Source organism: Aquila chrysaetos, chromosome 1 (genome assembly GCF_900496995.4).
Source record: "Aquila chrysaetos chrysaetos chromosome 1, bAquChr1.4, whole genome shotgun sequence".
In the NCBI taxonomy this organism is placed as follows: domain Eukaryota; kingdom Metazoa; phylum Chordata; class Aves; order Accipitriformes; family Accipitridae; genus Aquila; species Aquila chrysaetos.
The window spans coordinates 65,682,882-65,706,144 of NC_044004.1; the positions used below are offsets into that span (position 1 = coordinate 65,682,882).

The window sequence follows — 23,263 nt, forward strand, 5'->3', positions numbered from 1 at the left end:
TCTAGCTCTTGACTTTGCTTCTTCAGATTAAAAACAAGTAGGAATGCATTTCTAAAGGAAGAAACTCTTCTAGTGGAAGAACAGGGGAGAGGGAAGGAATCATTTCTGTTACCCACCTTTGGGCCATAACCCCATGTGGTCCTTTGCCTGAAATGAGTAATGGGGAATACTTTCACCTATGCATTAAACCCGGATGCTTCCCATCTGCGGCTCCCACATGGGTTCACATGAACTGTCTGCTGTTACTTGCATGTGTGGAGCTGCTGGACGTGTGCACTCGGTTTTTCCTGGTGTTCCCTGAGTCTGAGGCAACGTGGTTTTGGGCTGTTGGTTCAGCACTCCCTTATTGTTTATGGTGCCTGTCTTCGAACTGCAGCTGTTTGTTTGTTGTCCAGTTCTAACATGTCTGATGGTTGGCTCTGCAGCTGAGGAGGGCAACTACGGTAGTAGTCTCAGAGAGCAGGAGGCTGCAGGTCATGTCCTCAGCCAGCCAAATTGGTCTTTGGCCAAAGCTAAAGGCAAGGGAACGAAATGTAGCTCTAGGCCTCTTTTCTGCTTTCCAGGCAGTATGCTGGTTGCCAGAGCCTCAGAGAAGAGGGCCAAGGAACCACTCTCCCTCTCCCTCGCACCCAGCTCCCCGGTCCTTGTTAGTTAAAAGTACAAATCAGAATATTTGACCCCACAGTATCAGAATATTCAAATCAGACAAATCAGGATATTTGACATGCTCAACCCCACAGTTTTTTGCAGAATTCAGCTGAACTCTGTGCTGGTAGGATTTCTAGATTTCAGCATTTCTAGGATTTCAGGATTCAATCTAGAAAACTGAATAATGTTACTCACAATCATAAAAACAAATGTGATAGTCATGAGCAGGTTTGCTACAGCGACCACACTCTGTCCTGCTGCAATGGCTAGTGCCATAGAAGTGGCTGTGTAGGACACCATCACAAGGGTAAACATCATTGTAAAGAAGGCTTCTACTGTTGGTTTCAAACCTTAAAGATCAAAACAAGAAGAGTTTCAGTATGATCCTGCCAAAAGCTCTACCATAACCTGAACATTATCCTGACTTACGTAGTGTATCCTGCCTACAGAATACGTTTTGTCTGACCGCATAGGCTATGTCACTGAGACCTAAGACCGGAGCGGGGCTTGTGACAGCCCATATGTGTATGCCCTGTTAACAGAGGACAGGCTGAATAAGTAGTATGCCTGTAACTGCAGCAACACTGGAGATAGCAGAATGGGTAGATGTTACAGTACTGTACTCCACACAGTCCAAGGTGAAGGCTTCGCTGTGGCTTCAAGTTGTCTATCGAAGGACAAATTTCTAGAGCACTTCCATGAGCAGCAGTTGTACAGCATTTCACTTGTTTCCAGCAGAGAGCTCTCTTAATAGACCTAGTGGCCTTTGGGCGTCTATGGATTTGATAGCAAGGTCTATCTCACTCCAGTTTCGCAGTCTGAGAGCCTCTTGCTGATGCAGAGTTGTTTCCTATTCCTTAGGGAAAAAAACTCAGACCAAAGCAAACTGTGATTATTTTAAATTTTGCTTGCACTTTCCAGCTTTTGGGACATCCCAAAAGGATGTTGTGATCTGAAACCTTACCCTAGGAAAATGGCCTGCTTGGGACGTGTTTTGAGGATGATGTTTGAAGGTGGTCTAGGGTTGTAAAACTTGGTGCCAGCAATTTTCAAACTCCGCTCACTAACCGGAAGGCATTTCACCGAAAAGAACAAGCTGATATTAATTCGCACAATATTAAGCTCTTAAAACTTTTTCTTTGATAGCTGTTCTTGCAAGGATGGAAAAAGTATCTTGTAAAAGTCACTGGAAGCTAAGATGGCCATAAATGAAAAGGAACAAATCAAACCTATATAGAAATGGTTATGGCACACCTCTTTCCAGGGACAGTGGAGATGAGACACGTCACAGATTCTGACACGAACAGTTAAATCTTTGAAAGTGTGTCTCTTCTGTAAACAGCATGGTATGCTAAAAGCAAGCATGCTAACCACTGCTGTGCCAATGTGGTGCTTTAGCCTATATAAATATACATGCACATACATAAAATGTGAGTGCCTTGTTGATTTATTGAGAGGGTTGTAATGGGACTGTAGGAGACCATACTTGCCTATCATGAAGTAAATTATACAGGTGAAGATGATGCTTGGTATAGTCCTCATGGGTATTAAATCAGCCATTAGCTTTGAGATGAAATATGCAGATGTTCTGTAGTACCCACTGATATATTCATGTCTGGAACACAGAGATATATACAGCATATTACAATTTTCATCACTAAAAACCGGTAAGATTATTTTTGCCTGGAGACAAATGAATTCTAACTCAAACTGGAAAAAAAGAGGTCTTTCATGGGTAGGCTGTAATGCAAATGTCCAGTAAGCAACATACTATGGTAATGGTGGCATTTTCATATGCAAATTAATATGGATACTTGTGCACATAATTTTTAGTAAGTGTCATGTTGTCAAAACAGAGAGAGGGTAAAGCTTAAATAATTTTCCTTTTCTGTACAGTGTAATCTGCATAGCTTTAAAGAATCCAGTTAGATAGTAGTTACTGTCCTCACTAGCAAGTCACAAAGTTATTAATGAATTCCTAAATAGAGTATTGAGGGGGGTGTTCCTACATATGTTAATAATTTTAAACTCTGAGCCATTTGCAATTATAGGTACCGTTTGGGGGATTTGCAGACAACTCACTGACAGGCTCAAAGAGTACATTTGCAATGAGTACTAACAGTGACATAATTTGAAAACTCTGCACTAGGTGTATTTAAATGACAATGAGCTACAGCAGGGCAAACAAACTCTCTAACAGTAGTCCCTGATAATCTTTTTGTATATTTTACTTACATAAATATCTTTTTTTCCATAACAAAGAGTTCAATAGCTGAGATGCTGCTGAAACACTGGTTGGTGGTCAGAAAGAACATTGCACCCACTCTACAAAAAGCAAAACGGCAAGCTGTTATTAAAAATGTGATGTAATGTAGTGTTTCCACTACAGCGTATGTAAATCTGACTGTAGTGCCTGGAGCTCAGCAGTATGTGACCTCCCACCCCAAATTCCACAGGAAAAGGCTTGGCTGCAAGTCTGAGTCTGTAACAAGCCTAAAGTAGACATGGTACAGGCAGTATTTGTTATTCACGTGCAAGGACAGGATGTTCAGTGATGCAGTCAAAGGATAGAAAATGAACTTATTTTCCTTATTTTTTTAAAATGTAATTTCCAGACACGTTAAAAATTCTCAGTCTGTGAGGCATTTGCCTGATGTAAACTGTGAGGAACTGAATTAGCAATGAAAGAAGTTGTTTTCACCTTTTCCACTAAAATTTAAGGCTTTGCTTTCACAGTTTCATATTCAATTTAAAACTGGGCCATTTTTAAGTAAATGCTATGAAGTGTTTCAAGACTAAGAACCCAGAGCTTTCTTACTTGCAAACGCATTTGTTGGGTCATGTACATACAGCTGTCAAACTGATACACAGACCAGAATAATTTTAAAATCTAGCTTTACACGCACCTTCTGACTTACTGCTGGTAAACTCAAGTGTGTATATAGAAGCAGTTGCAAGATCAAAGCTTTAGCTACCCAGGTTTATACAGCCAAGTCTGTATATTTTAATCTTTAATCTTTTTATCCTGGGGAAATCTTTGCAGAAAAGAAGTTAAAATGCTGCCATGCTGAATTAAGCCTTTTTAATATGTTGTCTGCTGTTCAGCGTTTTCAGCAACCTGACTGACACTGAAAAATGTCATCCTACAGAAGCAGCATTACTCACTTCATTTGGACTGCTTGTCCAGGTTACAGCATGGGAGGGCAGAACTGCATCCCCCTCTCAGTTCTGCAGGGACCTTCCTAGAGGCAGAAGAACATTCTGACTTCGAAGTAACTAATGTAGGCTTGGCCTTACCTAGTGATGCGAAGGGAAGCATTTGCTTTAAAGAGGTAGGTATATTTCACAGAGAGCTTATGGGTTCCTTCTCAGCCTCCAAGCTGTTCATTATTCTATTGCAACCATGAGGGAGCTTTATCAAATTTTTGGATATCCATTACCTAAACTGACTAACCTGTTTTGTAGTCCAGTGGAGTCCTCTTTAAGTCCAAAGAAAATGGCACCTACAACCAGTCCCAGGAAAGCTGTAACACACAGCTGAACATCAAAAAGAAAAGAAAAGTATTATTCTCATTGCTTTTAAAGCTTTGGTAGTTTTTTGGAAATATGTAGTGTGTTAGTGTAGATTGACAGGAAATGTTTTCAGAAAGCAGAAAAGCTATCCATGCTGGGAAGGGAGTCGATGGGGTGGTTAGCAACCTGCAGCACAGCAGTACTTTGAGTCTTGTGCCATGGTATCCTTCTAGAGGTGTCTGGGAGACAACAGCTTCCCAGTGCCACGTGCCTTCAGTGGCAGCCAGCCACTGCTGCCTCATGCAGGCAAGGCACTGGGAGGGCTAGAAAGGAGGGACAGTACAGGAGCTTCAGCTGCTGCTCGCTCTTCTGTGGTGGCACTGGCAGGAGGCACATTCCTGCAACAGTATCACAGCTTTTCCCTGACCTCCTGCCAGGCCAGATCTATGACCTGAGGGAACTGCTCTGAGAGTGCCAGGAGGGTGCTAACACCAGCAATGGGAGGAGGACAATAGCAGGGGCTTGGTGGGGCTGGTTAGAAAGAGGAAATAACACCTATCCCTAGAGGAACCCCAGCATCATGTGCACCTCAGCCAAGCTCCTTTCCCCCACCACTGTTTCAGCCATTCTTGGATGTCACGATCAAGTTAATTGGTGATGTATTGCAACATCACTCCTTTCTCCCTACTGATACTCTCCACCATTCATCCTCCTTGGGACAGTCAGTGACTCCCCGTCTGCTGTCAGTGATGAGGGTAACTTCAGCTTTAGGGCTGACCACAGCTCTTCAGTGCAGTGCTGCTGTGGGGGTTTCTCTGGAGCCATCTCAGTGTTACTCTGAGCTTAGCAACCAATAGCTGAAAGCAGTCTTTCTTGACTGCTGGCTTGGAGATGACAGTTCATTTTCATGCTCCACAGTGTGTAATTGCTGGGCTCTATCACACATCTTATTCACAAGATTGTTTTTTACAAGAGCAAGATACTATGGGCTATAGGTGTACTGACATTTGCAGTCTATAACACAATTTAAATAGGAAGGATAGCAGCTGCCTCAAGGATATAATTTAAAAGACTTAAGTATGTACATCCCACTTTTTAGTGCTAAATGCAAATGACAAAAATCTCAGCAAAACTGATGGTATCAGGCGGTTCTGTCATTTTTAAGCGTGAGCAATGCATGAATCATAATACCATAAACCCCTTGATCCGTGGTACCCTATAACTAAGATCCTGCCGAAAGGAGCAAATGTCAGGGATAATTCAGCTCCTAAGCCAATTGCAGTGGAAAGCAGGGATCATATCAAGACCAGTTTGGAGCAGATTAATGAAAAAAGGCTTAATGAGCCATGTATCTCTCAAAGAATGCTTGTAAAATCCATCCCTAATGAGGGTGGGGAGATAGAAAAGATTGTGAGAAACAAGTCAGGACCATTAACCTTGGGGTATTACGAGATCCTTGAGAGTCTAATTCTTGTCACAAGGTCAAGCTTTTACAAAGCAATTATTAAGGATCTCCATAGTATCAACATACAGATGCACACACACATACTCAAAGCCTTTTAACCTCAGGGATTCTGGACTGATTTCCCCTCCACACTGGCTGTTTGTTCACTCATTGTATAAAACATGATGAAGATAATTTATATCCCTGGCTCGGGACCAATTTTTCTATTGGTTCCTCTAGAATTGCTGAGACTTGCAGTGGGAGTTTTGCTGGTGCTGGGACTGCAGAGTTTGGCTCGTGAATTAGGGGATTCCTGAGGATTAGTCGTTTTGCGGAGGTCAGCCAGGCATTCTTTATTTTTGAAGGCAATGTGCAGCTTTGAATAAACCAACACTTTTGGTGTGGATTCTTCTGAAAAAGCAGCACTAACAGGGCCAGTGATGTAGAACATGCTCATCTTCCATGGCAGGTGTTAGACCCTATTGTGGTCTTCATCACGTCTTCTCCAGAAGACATCATCGCCATTATGAACAGTCAAATGCCCAAACAACACACACATTATAAGACTGTGAAAATATTTTTACACTTGAGCCAACTGCCAGCACTTCACTGTGTGCTGAAGTTTAATTAAGTACGCAAGTGTAGTTAATTGTACAAGTTAACTTTCCCTGGCGGGGGAGAAGATTTGAGGCCAAACCCCACAGTGCCAATCCTGGACAATTAGAGTCAAGTCTGAAGAATGTTCCTGAGCAAACATGTGAATCTACTTGGGAGATAATCTGCTCCTCACCGGGAGCAGCAGAATACCCTGCTGGAAAAGATCTTGCCTCCCAAAGTCTTTCAGTAGTCCAAAATTAATTACTGAACAGTCCCTCGTGCTGCTCATTTGGGAGCATTCAGGACACCTAGTGAATCAGATTTCCAGACCTTGAACACTCTTTTTTCAGATGCTTACTGCAGTCAAAATATCAAGAGGCAAAACCATCCCAATGACTTACCTAATACAGGAGTGGAATAAATTCAATGTATACCACAAAAGGGTAGATACAAATAGCGTTACCTGAGCTATGGAAGCTTGAGGGTTTCCTACCAGATTTTTAAATGTGCGCTTGGACACCCATTTCAGCTGATGAAGGAAGGAATTGGCATATGTGATTTGTCGGAAAACTGCTTTTGTTTTCTTTTTATTTCCCAAAGAAATATTCTCTAATACTGCTTTTGTTTCTTGGTAGTAGACAGAGTTGGAGTATTTTTCTGCTAACTTCTCAGCCAAGGTTTTATCATATTCAGTGCATTCTTCAGTGCTCTCTGCTGAAAAGATTAAAAAGAAATATCACCATTTCTGTAAGGGATGGGAAGATTGTTTAGGAGTTAAGCCAGGAGAGTTATGTTGGGGTGGGAGAGTTCCTAACAAACCAGAAGAATTAATACGCATTTAGTTCCAGTGATTCATTGCACTCAGTCTCATAGCTTGCAATTCAAAAGAGTTGGTATAAATAAGACCAAACCTCTGTGTTTGGCTGTGCAACCTGTCCCACAGGCAGCAGCTTCACAGTAGACTAAGTAAACCCTTGTCTGCCGATGCTGCCAGTTTCAAACTTCAATCTGACTTCTGATCAAAAAGTGATCCCATCCCCCCACCTCCACCCCCACTTTCTGTAAGTGACCTGCTTTTCAGATCTGATGAGATAATCTTAGACCTCCTAGACTTTTAAGTCCAGGTAATCCTGCATGTCAGTCAAACTTTTGAGTCAGTCATAAAGAAATTTCAGCTGGAGCTCCTTTTTTTCTCAACTGTAGTCCAGTGTGTGCTTTTCCAATGACAAATACAATGTGTGTTGCTAGCTGTAATATTAGTCAGACCCTGAATACAGCATTTTTGTAAAATGCTGATTGCTTCTTTGGTAAAGATATAGTGAAACTGTGTGTTTGGGCACATAGCATATTCATTATTTCACTTCCCTTTTCATTCATGTGAAAAGAGAGCGTGCTATTAATGAGTAGCAACAGACAGGATGAAAAAGCATGCTACTGAATGTAGGTGAGATTTGATTTCTTAGTTTGGGGATAATTTCTGCCTTACCACAACTTCAGGGAAGTATTAGGAGAACACTGGTCCCCTATCTCTGGCCCCTCTTCCCACCCTACTCAGAGGAAGGAAAACAGTAATTTCATAACAGATAAACCATTGCATTAGGTTAAAAAATACAAGTCATAACTGCATCAAATTATGTCCCTAACTGGAACAATTGTCCTGGTTTATCATCTCTGCTTCTGCAGGACCTCATTTGGGTTGCCTCGAAGATGACAGCAGCTCTTTCTCTGTGTTGAGAGGTAACAAAACAGTTTCTTACATTCCCAGACATTTTAACTTCAGACAGACATTAATGAAGACATTAACTTCAACACAGGAAAATATTCTTTCACCTTTAACATCTTGTAATTTGAGTGTGGCACAAAAGTATACAGGTCAGTTTATGAAGAAATGGGTAGCAATGATAAATTACTAAATACCTATTTATGAGAGGCAAACTATTCTTGCATAGACAGAAATATTTTATATACTAGGGCTGTATGTGAATGTGGTACTTATTCAGGTTATGCTAATTATTTTCCACGTATAAACAAAAATTATTTAGGAACAGTGTGTTGGGTTTTTTTTTTTTCCTTTAAAGCAACACGGGTCAGCAGTATGTAATACTCTCATGCATACAAATAACCGTACGCTTGTACAACACGGTTATTGGTTGTTTGACACCTGTAAGTGATTTTTCTGTGTTGTGCTGGACACCTTCTGGCAAAATACACGTTATGATAATTTCACTCAGCTCTGGGTTTCATACCTGTGTTAGTTTTATCGGTCTTGCTCATTGCCACCGCAGTGGAGTCTCCATTAATGATGTCCAGGAAAAAGTCGGCAGGGTTGTTGTATGGCTCACACTCGTAGCCTGCGGTAACAGCATTACAAGCCCTAAGTGGCGGTTGTGTGACTGGCAGAAGACTGTGTGTAGCTGTCATGAACACAGCCACGCCATTCTGCCCATTGAGCAGCCTGCACCATAAGCATTACAGGCTTCAAAAGGTCTGTGCTTACCCAAGAGATGAACGGCACTGCCAGACAGCTCTGTCGGTGAAAGCAAGGTGACAGCTGGCAATGTGCCCTTCTCAACTCTAGCCTGTGCTTTGTCTAATTAAGAAGAGCCCAGGAACAGTTGATTAGAGGTCAGCCCTATCATCCAAATCTACATATGCGTCAAGAGGTGAAACACCAAGAGAAATGCTTAGCCTGTTAGAATCCCGGGCTTGCTACTACACACTATGCCCAATTCTGATCAAGTGCTATTGGCATTTTATTCAAGTTAGTGCAAACTAAATATGTTGCTGCAGTTGGCCCTGCTGTGCGATGTGCTCACCGATAGACTGGAAGTACTCAATGGCGTGCTGAGTGGGCCCGTGGTACAGCACTCTCCCCACAGCCAGCAGCGTCAGGTTGTCAAACAGTCGGAATATGGAGTACCGAGGCTGGTGGATGGAGAAGATTATTGTTTTTCCTTGTTTTGCCATCCTGAATGCGAAGTGAAGAACGACAGAGATGTTAGCTTTGCAAGTCAGTTCAGCATTTAGATAAGAGAATTTGCAAGTTCAGTTAAGCCTTGGTTAAGTTGGATTAACTTGGCGTGCCAGAGAGGGGAGGGGGAAGGGAAAAAAAAAAAAAAAGAAAAAGAAAATATTTAGGTCATATTTATAGTGTCTGTGTGAGAAAAGAAAGTTCCCTCTTGCTGGGAATGTTGTTGGAGGGGAATGTTCTGGGAAGATTTTGATGCAGACAGAAAGCTCTGGAGAGAGGCGTTTGAGTCCTCTTTGCTTGTAGTAAATGCAAAATGATGTAAAATTTGCAAATAGAGAGTGCGTTGTGCTTGTTTTCGCAAAGATTGGCCTGATATTTTGTGATGGGGAAACGGCTAGCTGTGTTCTAACTGCCATCCATATTGAAATCAATCACCTTACCAGACTGTACCACAGGGGTTTTAATCACTTTTCTGGCCCAGGCAGACATGAAAATAGATGAAGCTGTCTGTGACAGCTATCAATCACAGACAAACTGCAGTCCCAGCATGCACACGCTTTGTGCAAGGTACTTTGTGTACTGCTGTGAGCAGCTGCTTTGGAGCGAGAGAGTTCATACAGCCTTTTTCCTATCCTCTTTGCAGCCTTGGCTTGCTGGTAAACAGTTACATCTGATTTCCCTGTTTGCTCATTCTAACTGTAATTTAAGTCAAATACAACTGAAATGTAGCAGAGTTGAATGGTGAAAACAGGAAGCTGTTTCCAAGGCCATCACCTTTTCAGTAGCAGTAGGACAGCGTTAGCAGTACTGGCATCGAGTCCTGTAGTTGGCTCATCCAAAAACAAGATGGCAGGATCCGTGATGAGCTCCATCCCAATATTGGTCCTTTTCCGCTCTCCTCCGGACACCCCGCGAGTGAACTGTGTGCCAACCTGCCACAAAACAAGAAACTTGTCTCATTTGGCCTGACAACAAATACTTCAGTGAACAGCATCCTACCGACATGGCAGCATTTTGAAAGAGTTTTAAGAAATTTTGACCCTACTCTCAGGTACAGATGTAGATGTTACCTCACATGGAGGACATTTCTTAATGTTAGTATTACTTGAGGTGTTCTCTTTTGCTCCAACCACAGACTACCCTTCCCCACAATGTAATAGCATATGGCAGTATCATTGCAGAGTCCGTACCGATTGCCATACATAAATGTTATTAATTATTGTATTACTGAAATAGTCTGTTTAATTTTACTTTTCTTTTATCTGCCATGCTAAGCCATTTGGTTAATTAAATAAATCACTTAATACTTGTTCATGATTTAAGCACCATATTTACACGCCTTACCTTGGAATCTGCCACTTTGCTCAAACCCAGTTCCTTTATGATCTGATTCACTCGTTCATTTTTTTCCTGTTCCTTCACTGACTTTGGCAAACGGAGTGCTGCTGAGAACTTCAAATTTTCTCTTACAGTCAGGGTTCCCATCACCACATCATCCTTCATGAAAAAAAAAAAAAGTAGATACTTGGTGGTCGCTTAGCAATTTCTATTTTTTCCTCTGACAACTGCATCTACCTGTGTTTTATGTTGTCCTTGCATGCAGAGGGACAGTAGCAACCGCCAGGACATGCAGTAAGGTGCATCTTCAATGCCTGTGTTATAGCAGAGAGTTGATTTCATGCACATAATTATAAATGCCTTTATTCATAAAGCAACGCGATATAGGAACATCCTCCATCATGCATGATATCAAAATGCATAAATAGCAACATATTAAAAACTATCCCTCATGTATTCTTACCTTATTCAATTTTTCAGAGGTGTCGAGTGAGATACGGAAGGGCTAAAGGGACCTAAGGAGCCGCTACAACTCAGGTCGCTATCACTTGTATGTTTGTAAATGTAGCCTCAGTCCACTGCAGGTAAGAGCAGGGATAAGGAAGGAAAAGAGAGGTTGGGTCCATGTGGGCTACGGTGAAGGTTTTCCGAGCTTGTTTCAGCAAAGGAGGAAGGAGGGTAGGTTTTTTAGATACTAGCTGCTTGTCTTTTGCAAGAGGAATCTGTCAGATGTAGGAAGTTGAGAGTTACGTGTTTCTGTAACATGCTGACTGTACTTTTATAAGGAGTTTTCATGGATGCACCTCTTCAGGTCTTGATAAACTGCAAGCATGCTGTTGAGCATAGGTAGTAGGAAGCGGAAAGAAATGAAAAGAGGGATGCAGTTTTCCTTCTTTTGTCCTTCACATGTCTTTCTCCCCAGCCCACCCCCGCAGGACAAAGGTTTTCTTAGAATGGGACTTATTGGCATTGTCCTGGGCAAGCGGAGATACAAGCTGTGTATTACCAGAAAGCATCATAGTTGGAAAATACTCCATGCATATTGGTAGCCTACAGCTATTCCCCCAAATGGAGAACAAGGACGGATCCAAAGCATCCGCCTCCGTTGACTGTAGAGCACTAAGGAAAGAGACTCAAATACAAAGCAGAGTCTCTTTCCCAGTGAGGGTAGATGTGTGGAGAGTTGCTACTGCACCAGTCTCGATTCTTGGATCAAGGCAAGGTACTTGCAACACTGCAGCAACTTCTTACAACTGCAGTCAGAAGGGAACAATAAAATCCATAGAGTGATAAAAATTACTTACCTGTACTACGTATCCAGAGGTACATTTAAAGTTGGCAGGCTGAGGAGCTCCATTGATCAAAATGTCACCGGAAAGCCCATGGGGATCCTTTCTTGCAGCCAAAATGTCGAGTAGACTAGGAGAAAATTTACTTTGTCAGATGAGCATGCAGGAGGTAAGCTCTCTGAACCACAACCCCAGCTCATGGAAGAAACAGTTACATAAAAGCATCCCATGTTAAACATTTGCTATTTAGAAAACCCCTAGCAGCTTTCAAGGGCTGAGTTTCTTTTGTCCTGGTTTCCTAAGGAACTGAGATCTGTGCTATTTCATAGTGCATTGGTGTCCATTTGTTCAATAATACGAACTTAATCTAGAATGATACATAAAGATCGTGTATCAGCAAAGTGTGGACTAAAATTTAATTATATCTTTGTCATGTAAGCTGATGGTCTTTTTTGAATTCAGGTATTTCTCAGAAACCAGTGAGATTTGCACAGACCTAAATGAAAACAAAATCTTTCCCTGAACGTGTTGTCCATTACTGCTAAATATGTGCACGTTCATCTTCTCCTTTGTGTAATTTCTGTATAGGGCAAAGAGGGCACTTACGAAGATTTACCACTGCCAGTGGGTCCCAAAATTGCATTCAGTCCTGGTCTCATGATGCCACTGTAAGACAAAACAGATAGGTTTTACAAAATAGATGGGATGTTTTTATCTCTTAGTGTTTCATCTAGTAGGCTAGTGTAAATTATCTGTAGAACTACCTTCCGTATCCCATTAATTTTGGAATTAATGAAGCAAACAATATTTATGATCAGTCAAACTCCACCTTAATTTTTATTTCTAATTGAAGAACTAATCTTCATATAATGAAGACAACACAGAAACTTGAGCAAAAGGTAGCAAAACCTCTATCCATGCTTTTACCCCCCTGGATCTCTAGAAGTAAAGCACACGCTTTAACCACATTCAGTTCTAAAGGTATTATTCTCTTAGCAGAGAGAATAATGGTCCCTGTAGACAGAACATACTAGGGATTTGTTTGTACTTACAGAAGCTGCCATTGATGGTTTCCCTGTATCTGACTTTAAGCCACATGAAACTCAAAAGCCAGATAGAAAAGGTTTTAAAGTATTTGAAGAAAAGTCCCTATAGAAATGATACAGTGTATGGAAATACTGCTGCCTTTTTTTTCTTTTTTGCTGAAGCATGTGAAAGCGTTGCTGCTATTTTTCCTGACTAGCCCCTAAAATCTGTGCTCAACAAGCTTTGGTGTACACAAGAATCACGCTGCACACACAAGTGCCTGTCTGTATGTTATGATACCAGGTTTATCTTGAACTGCAGTCTGGTACTGGTTGTTATCAGAAATCCAGGTAACAGCAGTCTGAGTGTGGCTGTGGGTCTGGCCCAGTACAGCTGTTCTTAGGGTCTAAGGACATGCAGCCTAGGAGGCTTGGTTTTGCTCTTCCTGATGCATATTTGTTTCCTTCAATTTCTTATTGTGGAAATGTATGGTTCCACAGATTAAGAAGCATACCTATTATACTTATGTTATGTTACATTATAGGTGATTTTAAAACACACAAAAATATGTAACAAAACAAATGTAGATGTTGCATTTTCTAAAAGGGAAAAGCATTAATGTGTGTTAAACATTGGTCTTTTACAATAAGCCACAAGAGGGGTCTCCTGCTGACATTGTTGCAAATGACCAGTGTCAGTCAATTAAGTTACCATAACATACAGCTCTTGAGGATAGTAGGAAAGATTTTAAGAGCTCATGTTTAGGAGGTGTGGAAATTGCATAGGCAAAGAGCAGGACAGACAGAGCCACACAAAAGGGTGAATATTTATGATAGAAATTGGAGTTAGGGAGCTGAGAGTCACGGGTGACTTCGAATGGCATGTTGCGTGAGAACTTGCCACTTAGCTTCACCACTGAACTGTGAATGGGCAAACTTGATAAATAGATTATTGAACAAAGGCCATAACGACATGATTCCTTTACTGCAGTAGTGCTCAATGTTGGAAAAAAAAAACCCAAAAGAGAAAACTTTACATCTCTTCAAAGTTAACCTAACCTTCATTTATATTGCTGTCTTAAACATTTTAAGTTAAACCCACCCAAATTAACCTTCCCCAAGGGCACCTCAGGGAAGGAGACGCAAGCATTGAAGACCGGCTGTTGCTATCTCAGTTAAACACCATGGCACAGTGGGAGGCTTGCCAGGTAGTGTAAAATGACCACAGCTGGCTTGTGTGCACACATGCTGATAGTGGCCAGGAAGGCTGTCCCTCCCTGGGGCCGGGGGAAATGGCGCCCAGCAGCGTGAGCTCTCTGTGTACAGGCTCAGCTCTAATGACTGAGGGCCAGTGGGGCCTAGCAGGAAGCTTAAGCACAGTTGATAGCAAACACAAAGCAACCATACACACATGTAATTTTTCTAAATCTTGATCAAATTCTGTATATTGTGCTTAGTGGTTCAGTGACATGAGTGGACTCAGCTGTCTGGACAGAAATAAAACACACACATACTCTAAAGAGATGTTTAAATACGTACTTGACATCTCTCAAAACTTCTTTATTGGCTGTTTTTTGACAACACAGGAACCCAGTCTTCATCTTCACATGGTAGCAGATGTTGTGGAAAGTTAGTACACTTCCTCCCCTGCTGGCTAAGTCTGGAGAGCACTGCTTTCTGCTGGGAATGCCATTTGTATTCAAGTCTGACATCTGAATACTTAGGTGTGGCTGGCCTTCTGCCATTTTTCCTCTATAAATGAAAAAATGGGAAGCGGGAAGACTTGATTAGGTATGGAGAGGAAAGATGGGTCTGTTGGGTCCAGTCTTCGGCACTGGACCTACTGTGGGCCTTGCAGATGTCCATCTAGGTCTCTCTCTTTCAGACAGAAGTTTGGGTCTTGTGGGCTCAGACCTTGAGATGACACGGAGCTGATGCGGAGCTGGGTCTGCCATATTGTTTCACACCACATGCAGTGTTAGGGAGATAGAAGAGTCTCCCTCCACTCTGACTGTCTGTTGTGGTGGGTTGAACTTGGCTGGCCACCAGATGCCCACCCAAATGCCCTCTCAGGTGAATTTCTGCTCCAGTGCCTGGAGTACCTCCTCCCCCTCCTTCTTCACTGACTTGGTGTCTGCAGGGCTGTTTCTCCCACATTTTCTCACTTCTCTCTCACAGCTGCTGCACAGCGTCTTTTACCCTTTCTTAAACAGGTTTTCAGAGAGGCACTGCCAGCATTGCTGACACACTTGGCTTTGGCTGGTGGGAGGCGGCTGCACCTGGCAGGGGCAACCCCAGCTCCTTTCTCACAGAGGCCTCCCCCAGGAGCCCCCCTGCGGCAGCACCTGGCCACGGGCACCAACTGCATCTGTTCTCCTGGTACAAGGAAGTAGGTACCTCTCACAGCAGGCACGAGCATGACATTATGCTCTTTCTGGAGGGCTGCCCCTGGCAGAGGTCTGTACATAGACTGCACGCTTGTTGGAAACCATGGGTACAACAGGTGACTCACCAAAAGATCGGCTTAAAATTATTGAGGTCCAAAAGGACCTGGCCTTCTGCCCGTCCACTTCATCAGACTTCTTTCTAGTTTTGAATGTGCTTAGTTTGCCCATTAGATACTCTTTTAAAGGGGTGGTTTGAAAGTAAAGATACTCCTCCTACCTCTAGCTCCTGCGCAATAGTAACAAAATCTAAAAATTGTTGGTTTATTTTTTTAATCAAAGTAATTTTGCCAAGGGTATGGGAACATGGAAACTGACACCACTGCCAAGTCATTCTCTTCCTTAGATTTGCTTTCCATGTAAAAACTAGACAGTAGTTGTAGAATAATTAAAGCTCTCTCACCTTCCTTGTCAGCCAGTGACAGTGCAGTGCTCCTGCCTGTGAGCCATCCACCTGCACCATCGCAGCATCCCCAGCTGCCCCTTGTGCATGCAGACCCTTGTCCCCTTTGTGCTTCCTAAATGGCACATGGTCATTTAGGTGGGAGGCAGGATCATGCTGACTCATCGGAGTCTAATTACTTTAATTGTCACTAGGGGAAATGTTAGTAATGCAGTAGTTCATAGGAACCGAGAGGGGAGATGAGCAGCTAGGAGCTCTGGGACTCTGGGATTATCAGTCCCATACCTTAGCATAGTTATACCGCTTGCAGCAAGGAAGAAGGCAAACTATGAGACCGTTTCAGACACACTGAATGAATTTGAGAGCAGTTAATAAAATGAGCCTTGCAAAAAAAGCCGTTTAATCTAACGCAGTCATATGGTCACATAAGAAAACAAGCCCTTATCTTCTTGGTTTCCTAAGGTTGCTTGACAGACAGCTGAACTCTCCTTTGTGGCTATCAGTGCAGTGAAACTGCTGGAAGCCCTACTGTCAGCAACAGTCCTATCTGCATGTAGAGGCTGGTCCATCTGTCTCCCAACAATGCTATCCCAAATCTAGCCCAAGGTTGCTTCTTCTGACAAAACTGCAGTCTTCTGTGCTGGCAAAAATGTAAGGTCTTAATGTTTTAGTAATGAGTAATCTTGGCCCAATTTGCCTACAAAGAAAAGAAACTGTGTTCCAAATATAATTACAATGGGACTAGCTTTAATTTAAGCTAAAATGGATTTTGAGTAAGTTGAACATCAATTAGATGTGGAACACTGAAAGTCTGGAGGCCTTTTATTGATAAACTGCCTACACTCTTCTCTGCTTGTGCTGGAGAAGACTTACCTACCCGCAGGAAGGCAGCTAATCTTATAAGGCTATTTATACAGTAGTTTCTGGGCTAATCTGGCTGGACATCAATCATTGCCATTTGAAAGGATGCTTTGGTAAAGTAGAGATGTGCATTCAGAACCGCAGTGGGAACTTTTCGGTTAAAGTCTCACCATACACTGAGCAGATGTCTGCTAGTATTCCAAGCAAGGTACCAAACACTCAACCACAGAGTAACCACAGACAGACATTACAAAATTTCTTGAACTTTTTGATAAGCAGCAGCATGATGTGAGTGCAGAATTCTTCACATGACAGTGTGACTCTGACCTTGATATATCACTGCATCTATAAGATATCTAGATCAGTATTTTACTTAATCAGATTTTTTTCTCAGCTTAATGTTTCAGTATTACTGATGTAATGTTATGAGCAAATGGGGGAGTGTGAGGTGTAGCCTGACCTCAGGCATTATCAACAGAGTAGTTAAATTCTTCTTTGTTTCATTTGGGTTTGTTGGTTTTTTCCAAAGACCAGCATAAAAACCTAACTCAGCACTTGCACTGAAATTTCAGAAATCCTCTTTAGAAAACAAACTTTTCATTTAGGAATGAAATGGATTCAATCTTCCAGACTGAACTTGACTGGCAGACAATAAGCACAGGATCAGAAACTATTTTCATAGATACAGGATCACACTACTTTCACAGAGTCGTTCTTAAGAACAGACAGTACATTGAAGTTAAATTTAATTTACCAATTGAGTTATGATTAGATTGTACACATCTTTGCAGAGAACACTGCAGAAGCTAGATTAATCAGCTACGAGAAGGATTAGACATATCCATAGCAGACAGTCCCTCAATGGCTATTTAATACAGCTGTCGGCAGGAAAACCTCCAGTTCAGGAAGGTCTGAGCCCACTGACTGCCCAAATCTGCCAGAGAAAAATAGTGTTCTTTGAATTTGTCCCTTGAGAAGGCATTGGTTACTGGCAACTATAAGTAGAGGCCGGATTCAGGTCTAGCTGGACCTCTGGTGTAAATCGGCATGGCCCTTCATGGCTGCTGTGTGCTTGTGCTACTTGCAGTGACAGGGTGAGATGCTGTAGGTGGAAGACACGGATTTGTCTGTGTGCTGTTCCTCCTGATGGCTGCCCCTTCAGGTAAAGGTGTATTTGTGGGCATATGCCATTTACCAAAGTAAAAAAATTCCATTTCAGATGTTAGGTTAATACTGAAAGTAGCATTTTACACTTTCAGAGCTACTAGACTTTATTGCAGAAAGAAATTGCAGAATACTCATTCGCTTACAATTTGGTTATTTATCAGTTGCTCTATGAAATCTGTGTTAGCCTTCTCTCTTCTCAAAGGAGCATAATGGTTGCAAGGATTCCCATCACAGCAGCTCCTTGGAACGACAAAATGAGAGAGTTCTGGACATGCTGGTGGGAAGGGGCCTTGGGAAGTCCCATAACCCAGCTTCTCCCTCTGAGTGGGACTGTCGCCAACAGGAGATCGGGGCAGCTGTTGTCTTTGCCTGGGTGACTCGTGTAAACCTGTGAGAGTGGCGATTTGGATCTCAGCTAACTGTGCTGAGAGAAGATGAAACGCTAACAGTGAAAATAATGCCTGTGTGCTAGAGTTAGGCTTTTGATTTGCTTTTCTTTTTTGGAGACCGTTTTTTCACTGTGGGGTAAGTACTTGCAGTGAGATAAACAGTTTGGTATTTTACAAACCAATCTTTGCATTTCTGATCTAGCAATAAACTTCACCATAGGAATACAGGGGCATGCTCCTTTACAGCTAACATAATTGTCAGCTGTTGCAGTTGCTCCTTAGGAATGGATTTTTTAAAAATATTACTTTAGGCCTTGTTTAAAAAATTATTTATTGCATTTATTGTGACATACAGCCATGAAACGTTTTAAGTCAGAGCATGTGCAGGACAAAGAAACAACGATTTTGAATGTTAATCAATCAAATCAATTTCTATGCAAACTAAAATTCTTTAAATGAAGTTTCCTAGAATTCATTGCCAATGACTTACAAATATCAACTTTAGATCAGAAATGAGCAGGAGATTCAATGACAATATGTACTGCCTGCTGTATTCAGAAATATTTGTTAATATGATAAAGAGTTTCATATCCTCATCATATGAACTCTGGGTATAATACATTATTTTTGCATCAGCTAAAAATTTATGAACTCTTTGGGAATTTTACAAATTTAATTTGTTTTCCTGAATCTTTCTAAAATATTTTTATTGCTATTGATTTCAGCATCAATTTCAGTTCAAGCCTAATAGAAAAACCTTTTCTTCAGAGATATTTAGTCTCAGAAAATTTTCTCAGAAGGCAAAGTACTGGATCTTGAGATTTAACCTTTTATTAATGGGAAAATGAAACTACTTCCTTAAAAACTATCATGAAATCTCTTTGCCCACTATTTCAACACATGGAAAATAAAACTCAGTACGGTCACTTTCCTGTGTATTCTTCTGAGATTTATAAAGTACAAAGTCTCATTTTCCCTACATATTCAGGGGCACTAAACAAAAACATAAACGAACAACAAAAGGTACTACAGGGTTCCATTGACTTAAACCTACTTGAAGCACAGCAATACCATACCTGGGGTCTTTCAAGCAATTTCAGTACACCTATTTGTATGCATTAAGATACACTGTCTGTATAAAAAGCTAAGTAGCATTCATTCCTGCCAGTCTTCCTGCAAAGCTTTTGGTATCGGAGGGATTTGCAGTTCAAATACAAAAAACAGTACCATAGGAGCAGTAGTAAAATTTTGAATGGGAAAATTCAGAAGTGCATTTTAATTGATTTGTTTTAAATCCAGGCAGTTATTCAAGGTATTTCATCTCTATAGAGAATAAGCATTGAAATTACTTAAGGAGGAAGAGTTTGAGACACACAAGAAGCCTTTAGCAGTTTTCTAAAGGAAACTGTCTCAAACCCTTTAAAAAAAATAGCCTGTTTTCTTTTTTCTGAATACTTGAACCTGCCAGAGAACCTGAACCAAACTCACAATTAAGTGAGCTATTGTTTTTCTTGTTTTTAATGGGTACAAAGTTTAGTCTTGCAACCTGCAAGCTGAAACAGTACAGTATGTACTACAAATGTGCATTTTTAGAGTTTGGATACATATAAATTCACAGAATTTGTAAGTATACCTTTTTTTTCCCTCTTTAGTCACATACATTTACAGGGATGTAGACTGGCCAGAGAATGGATGTGGGCGTGCAAAGAGGACAGTACAGCCTAGTACTGCCAGCCCAGGACCATGTAGTCCTCTTTTCACGTGTAGGAAATTAAAACCATTTGAGTAAATAAGGATAATGCGATTCAGGCAATCTGTAAGTTAATTGCCAACTGATTTACTAGGGATTTGTAACCTACCTTCTGTGAAAAGAGCCCTGTGTGTTAATTGGGGACCGAGTAAGCAGTGCAGGTATTTGCATGTGTGTTATCTGTGGTGTATTAACATGCATGGGCAAACTCCGAGTATGGTGGTTCCTGCAAAATATTCTAACTTTTCACCTTTTTACTGGTTTTCCTTTAAGCCTTGAAGATTTTGTCCCCCATTTATAAAACATATTTTCATTAATTTCTTGCCAAATTTCTCAGTAAAATCCCTTGAAAAGCTGGGAAAAGGTAAGCAAGTGTTTTGCTGTGTTTTCCTTGGCTGTTGGAGGAAAACAGCCACTAATTAGATTCTAAGGAATCTAATTCCTTAGCAATGGCAGAGAAAGCAATTCATGGAGGAGGCAGCAAGCCACTACACCGAATTAAATCTATCACAGTAAAAAGGCTGAATTGCTGCTACCAACTCACTTACCAGCAGCAGGTCTGGGTCAGCACTGCAGGGCTGCTGAGGAGGTGGCAGAAGCAGTGCAAGGGAAGCAGGAGCCAGGGAAGTGAAGAACGTGGCGTGTAGGAAGGCAGCCCCGACAGCTCGCTCAGCTTGCAGGGCAGGATTGTCCCACCCGTCTCATCACGTCTGCTGCAAAACGGCAGTGAGCTGGGAGCTGGGCTCCCACTGCTCCGTCACCCCGGGGAGTCTCCACCCTCTCCCTGCGCACTGGGGAAGCCAGAGGGCTTCGTGGGGAGGGCAGGGCCAGTACGAGCCACAGCCTTAACCTTTTTTTCTTTTAGCTGAACAATTTGTAAGCAAGCTGCAGCGCAGCACCTTGTCGGGAGCCGCCCCAAACCAACCGCATCGGTAGCAGTGACATTTGAATGAAGTATAGTATCTCCACCTGCCAGAGGCTCACAGTGATGGCCAAGTCTGCCAGAGCTGGCAGGGCGTGATGAATGCCAGCATGGCATGTCAGACGAAGCACAGCTGGTTGTGAAGTCTTCTTCCCCAGTGGCCTGCAGACTACCTTGGTATGTTTTCTTTCAGTTCAAAATACCTGCATTAATGCAAAGGCTGTACTGAACCCATCACAGTGGGGTTTTCACACAGTAATATGTGGGCATGTAATTGATGCTATGGAGGGAACCAAAGCTGAGGCAGCTGTCATTATATGAGGTAGTGTCATTGGTGCCTGGCACATTCTGTCTGCCTGGCTGGGCCTGCTGGGCAGCGCAGGTCACAGCTTTCCAGAAGCAGCACCGATGATAGGCACGCCGCTTCTCCCATTTGCTCCCTGACATGGTTTTGCTTGCCAGGACAGCTGTAGCTTCTGAGTCCAGTAACCCCGAAGATGAGGTTGGCCAGACTCTGGGGGATGCTGAAGCAACTCCTTCAGTTCAGCTGAGCTGCCTGCACTTGGCCAGCATCCCAGGCACGATCCTGTGGAAGGGCTCTGCCAGCGCTTTGACAAGAGCATGAACCCATGCGGTCACAATCATTCTCCTTGGCAGAGGTACGCAGAAGAGCACGTTACAGATGGTTTCCAGTTAAAAGCATAAGCTTTATGCTCCCATTTTTCTAGCAAGACTCATCACTAATTAGTAAATACCAAGGCTGCCTGTAAGAGCTGTCTGGGTCAGAACATCACAAGGCCAGCTTTTTTAGCGGGCTGTCACCGGGGATGCGTAGGTATCTCATAGTTCAGGAATCATGCTCCTGGGATCTTTTTCTTTCCTTTGTCAGTAATTTTATCATAATTAACTCTGTTCTTTGTTTATACAAGACTTATAAGCGTCCTAGCAGCTAGTGAAGACAATTGCTTAGTCCCAGTAGCATTTGAGAAGGTGAACATATGAGCAAATAGATGCAAAAATACTGTTAACTCATTCAGGGAGCATATTTACAGTCTGGCCTGGAAACTTAAGCAGACCGTTCGTCATATCAGATCTGGGCTATTCCCAGGCAAGTCAGGAAAAAACAGAGCATTTGTGCAGGATGCAGTCAGAAGTTAGCTATCGCTCTCAGCATGACTGGCACTCATGCTGAAACAAAATAAAATGACAACAAAAAAATGGAGATGAAAACCTGTAGTTGTTTTGTTCTCACAGATACTTGCACTACTGTTAAAACCCAACATGATTATTTTTTTTCATTTTAGTTGTGGGCACAGGTATCCTTGAGATCATTTCTGAATGGGTCAATACACAGTTGTTCCTATCTTCAGACATGGAGTAGACTATCTTTTCTTTAAAAGACACAGCTCATGCTTGCATTACAGTCTAAAGCATTGAGTGAAAGGTATGCAGCTTGTTTTTCTGCAGTTTTGGGAGGTGGCTGGGAGTTAATTTCACTGTGAAGTTTTCTTTCTTAGACCACATGTACTAGTGAAGCTGCTGGGACTGTGTTATCAACTCTGTGTTATCAACTCTGCTAGCTGCTGAGATGCTTGATAGTCTTGTATAAAGATAGTACAGAGCTATTTACATTAAAATTAGTAATAAAAGACAGACAGTGTAGGAACATGATTCCTCAGTGATAAGACTACAGATTTCATCAGGGAGAGACAGTGCAGACTCTGCCATCTCATCAACTTTGTTACTGCAGGGCTCCCAAGGGGATCAGGTGAACCTAGGCCTCATGTACTGCTGAAGGGCTCGAAAACCGCACCCACAGAAGTGAGTGCAAAACTCACTAAATTCTACCCTAGTAAATTCTTTTTTATCTCACTGTTTTCAAGGCCCTGCCTTATTTGTCAGATGAGCATGCATGACAAGTGTTCCTAAAGCTTTCCTCATCTATCTCTGGACAAACCTGTGGCCATGTCACAAAAATACTTCATATTAGTAAACGATTGTTGCGGTTTAACCATAGCCGGCAATTAAGCACCATGCGGCTGCCCTCCCGCCCCCCAGTGCAATGGGTAAAACTTGTGGGTTGAGATAAAGACAGTTTAATAGGACAGAAAAGGAAGGGAAAATAATAATAATAATAGAATATACCGAACAAGTGATGCACAATACAATTGCTCACCACCTGCTGACTGATGCCCGGCCAATTCATGAGCCACAGTGCCCACTGGACAGCTCCCCCAGTTTATATACTGGGCATGACATCATATGGTATAGAATGCCCCTTTGGCTTGTTTGCATCACCTGTCCTTGCTGTGTCCCTGCCCAGTTTCTTGTGCACTCCCAGCCTCTGCTGGCAGGGCAGTAGGAGAAGCTGAAATGTCCTTGACTTAGTATAAACACTGCTTAGCAACAACTAAAACATTAGTGTGTTATCAACATTCTTCTCATACTAAATCCAAAATACAGCACTATATCAGTTGCTACGAAGAAAATTAACTTTAGTCC

At 42.1% G+C, this 23,263-nt stretch overlaps 1 protein-coding gene across 5 annotated transcripts in view; it reads right to left on the bottom strand.

The window, feature by feature from the left end:
- The window catches only part of ABCG2 (ATP binding cassette subfamily G member 2 (Junior blood group)), a 43,844-nt gene extending 23,214 nt beyond the window's left edge, over positions 1 to 20,630 (bottom strand). For 3 of the 5 annotated variants that reach the window (XM_030020074.2, XM_041124028.1, XM_030020085.2), the window contains exons 1-13: positions 20,388 to 20,630; positions 14,365 to 14,577; positions 12,407 to 12,466; positions 11,816 to 11,930; positions 10,518 to 10,670; positions 9,948 to 10,105; positions 9,019 to 9,170; positions 8,449 to 8,553; positions 6,666 to 6,916; positions 4,103 to 4,185; positions 2,884 to 2,973; positions 2,139 to 2,263; positions 844 to 998 (exon numbers count right to left, since the gene is read on the bottom strand). In XM_030020074.2, the coding sequence (XP_029875934.1) occupies positions 844 to 998; positions 2,139 to 2,263; positions 2,884 to 2,973; positions 4,103 to 4,185; positions 6,666 to 6,916; positions 8,449 to 8,553; positions 9,019 to 9,170; positions 9,948 to 10,105; positions 10,518 to 10,670; positions 11,816 to 11,930; positions 12,407 to 12,466; positions 14,365 to 14,570 (1,653 nt within the window). In that variant the 5' untranslated portion in view covers positions 14,571 to 14,577; positions 20,388 to 20,630. Of the gene's footprint in view, positions 1 to 116; positions 999 to 2,138; positions 2,264 to 2,883; positions 2,974 to 4,102; positions 4,186 to 6,665; positions 6,917 to 8,448; positions 8,554 to 9,018; positions 9,171 to 9,947; positions 10,106 to 10,517; positions 10,671 to 11,815; positions 11,931 to 12,406; positions 12,467 to 14,364; positions 14,578 to 20,387 lie in introns of all 5 variants that reach the window. The other 2 variants (XR_003924263.2, XM_030020108.2) reach the window with 2 other exon arrangements.
- Between the last annotated feature and the right edge of the window lie 2,633 nt (positions 20,631 to 23,263).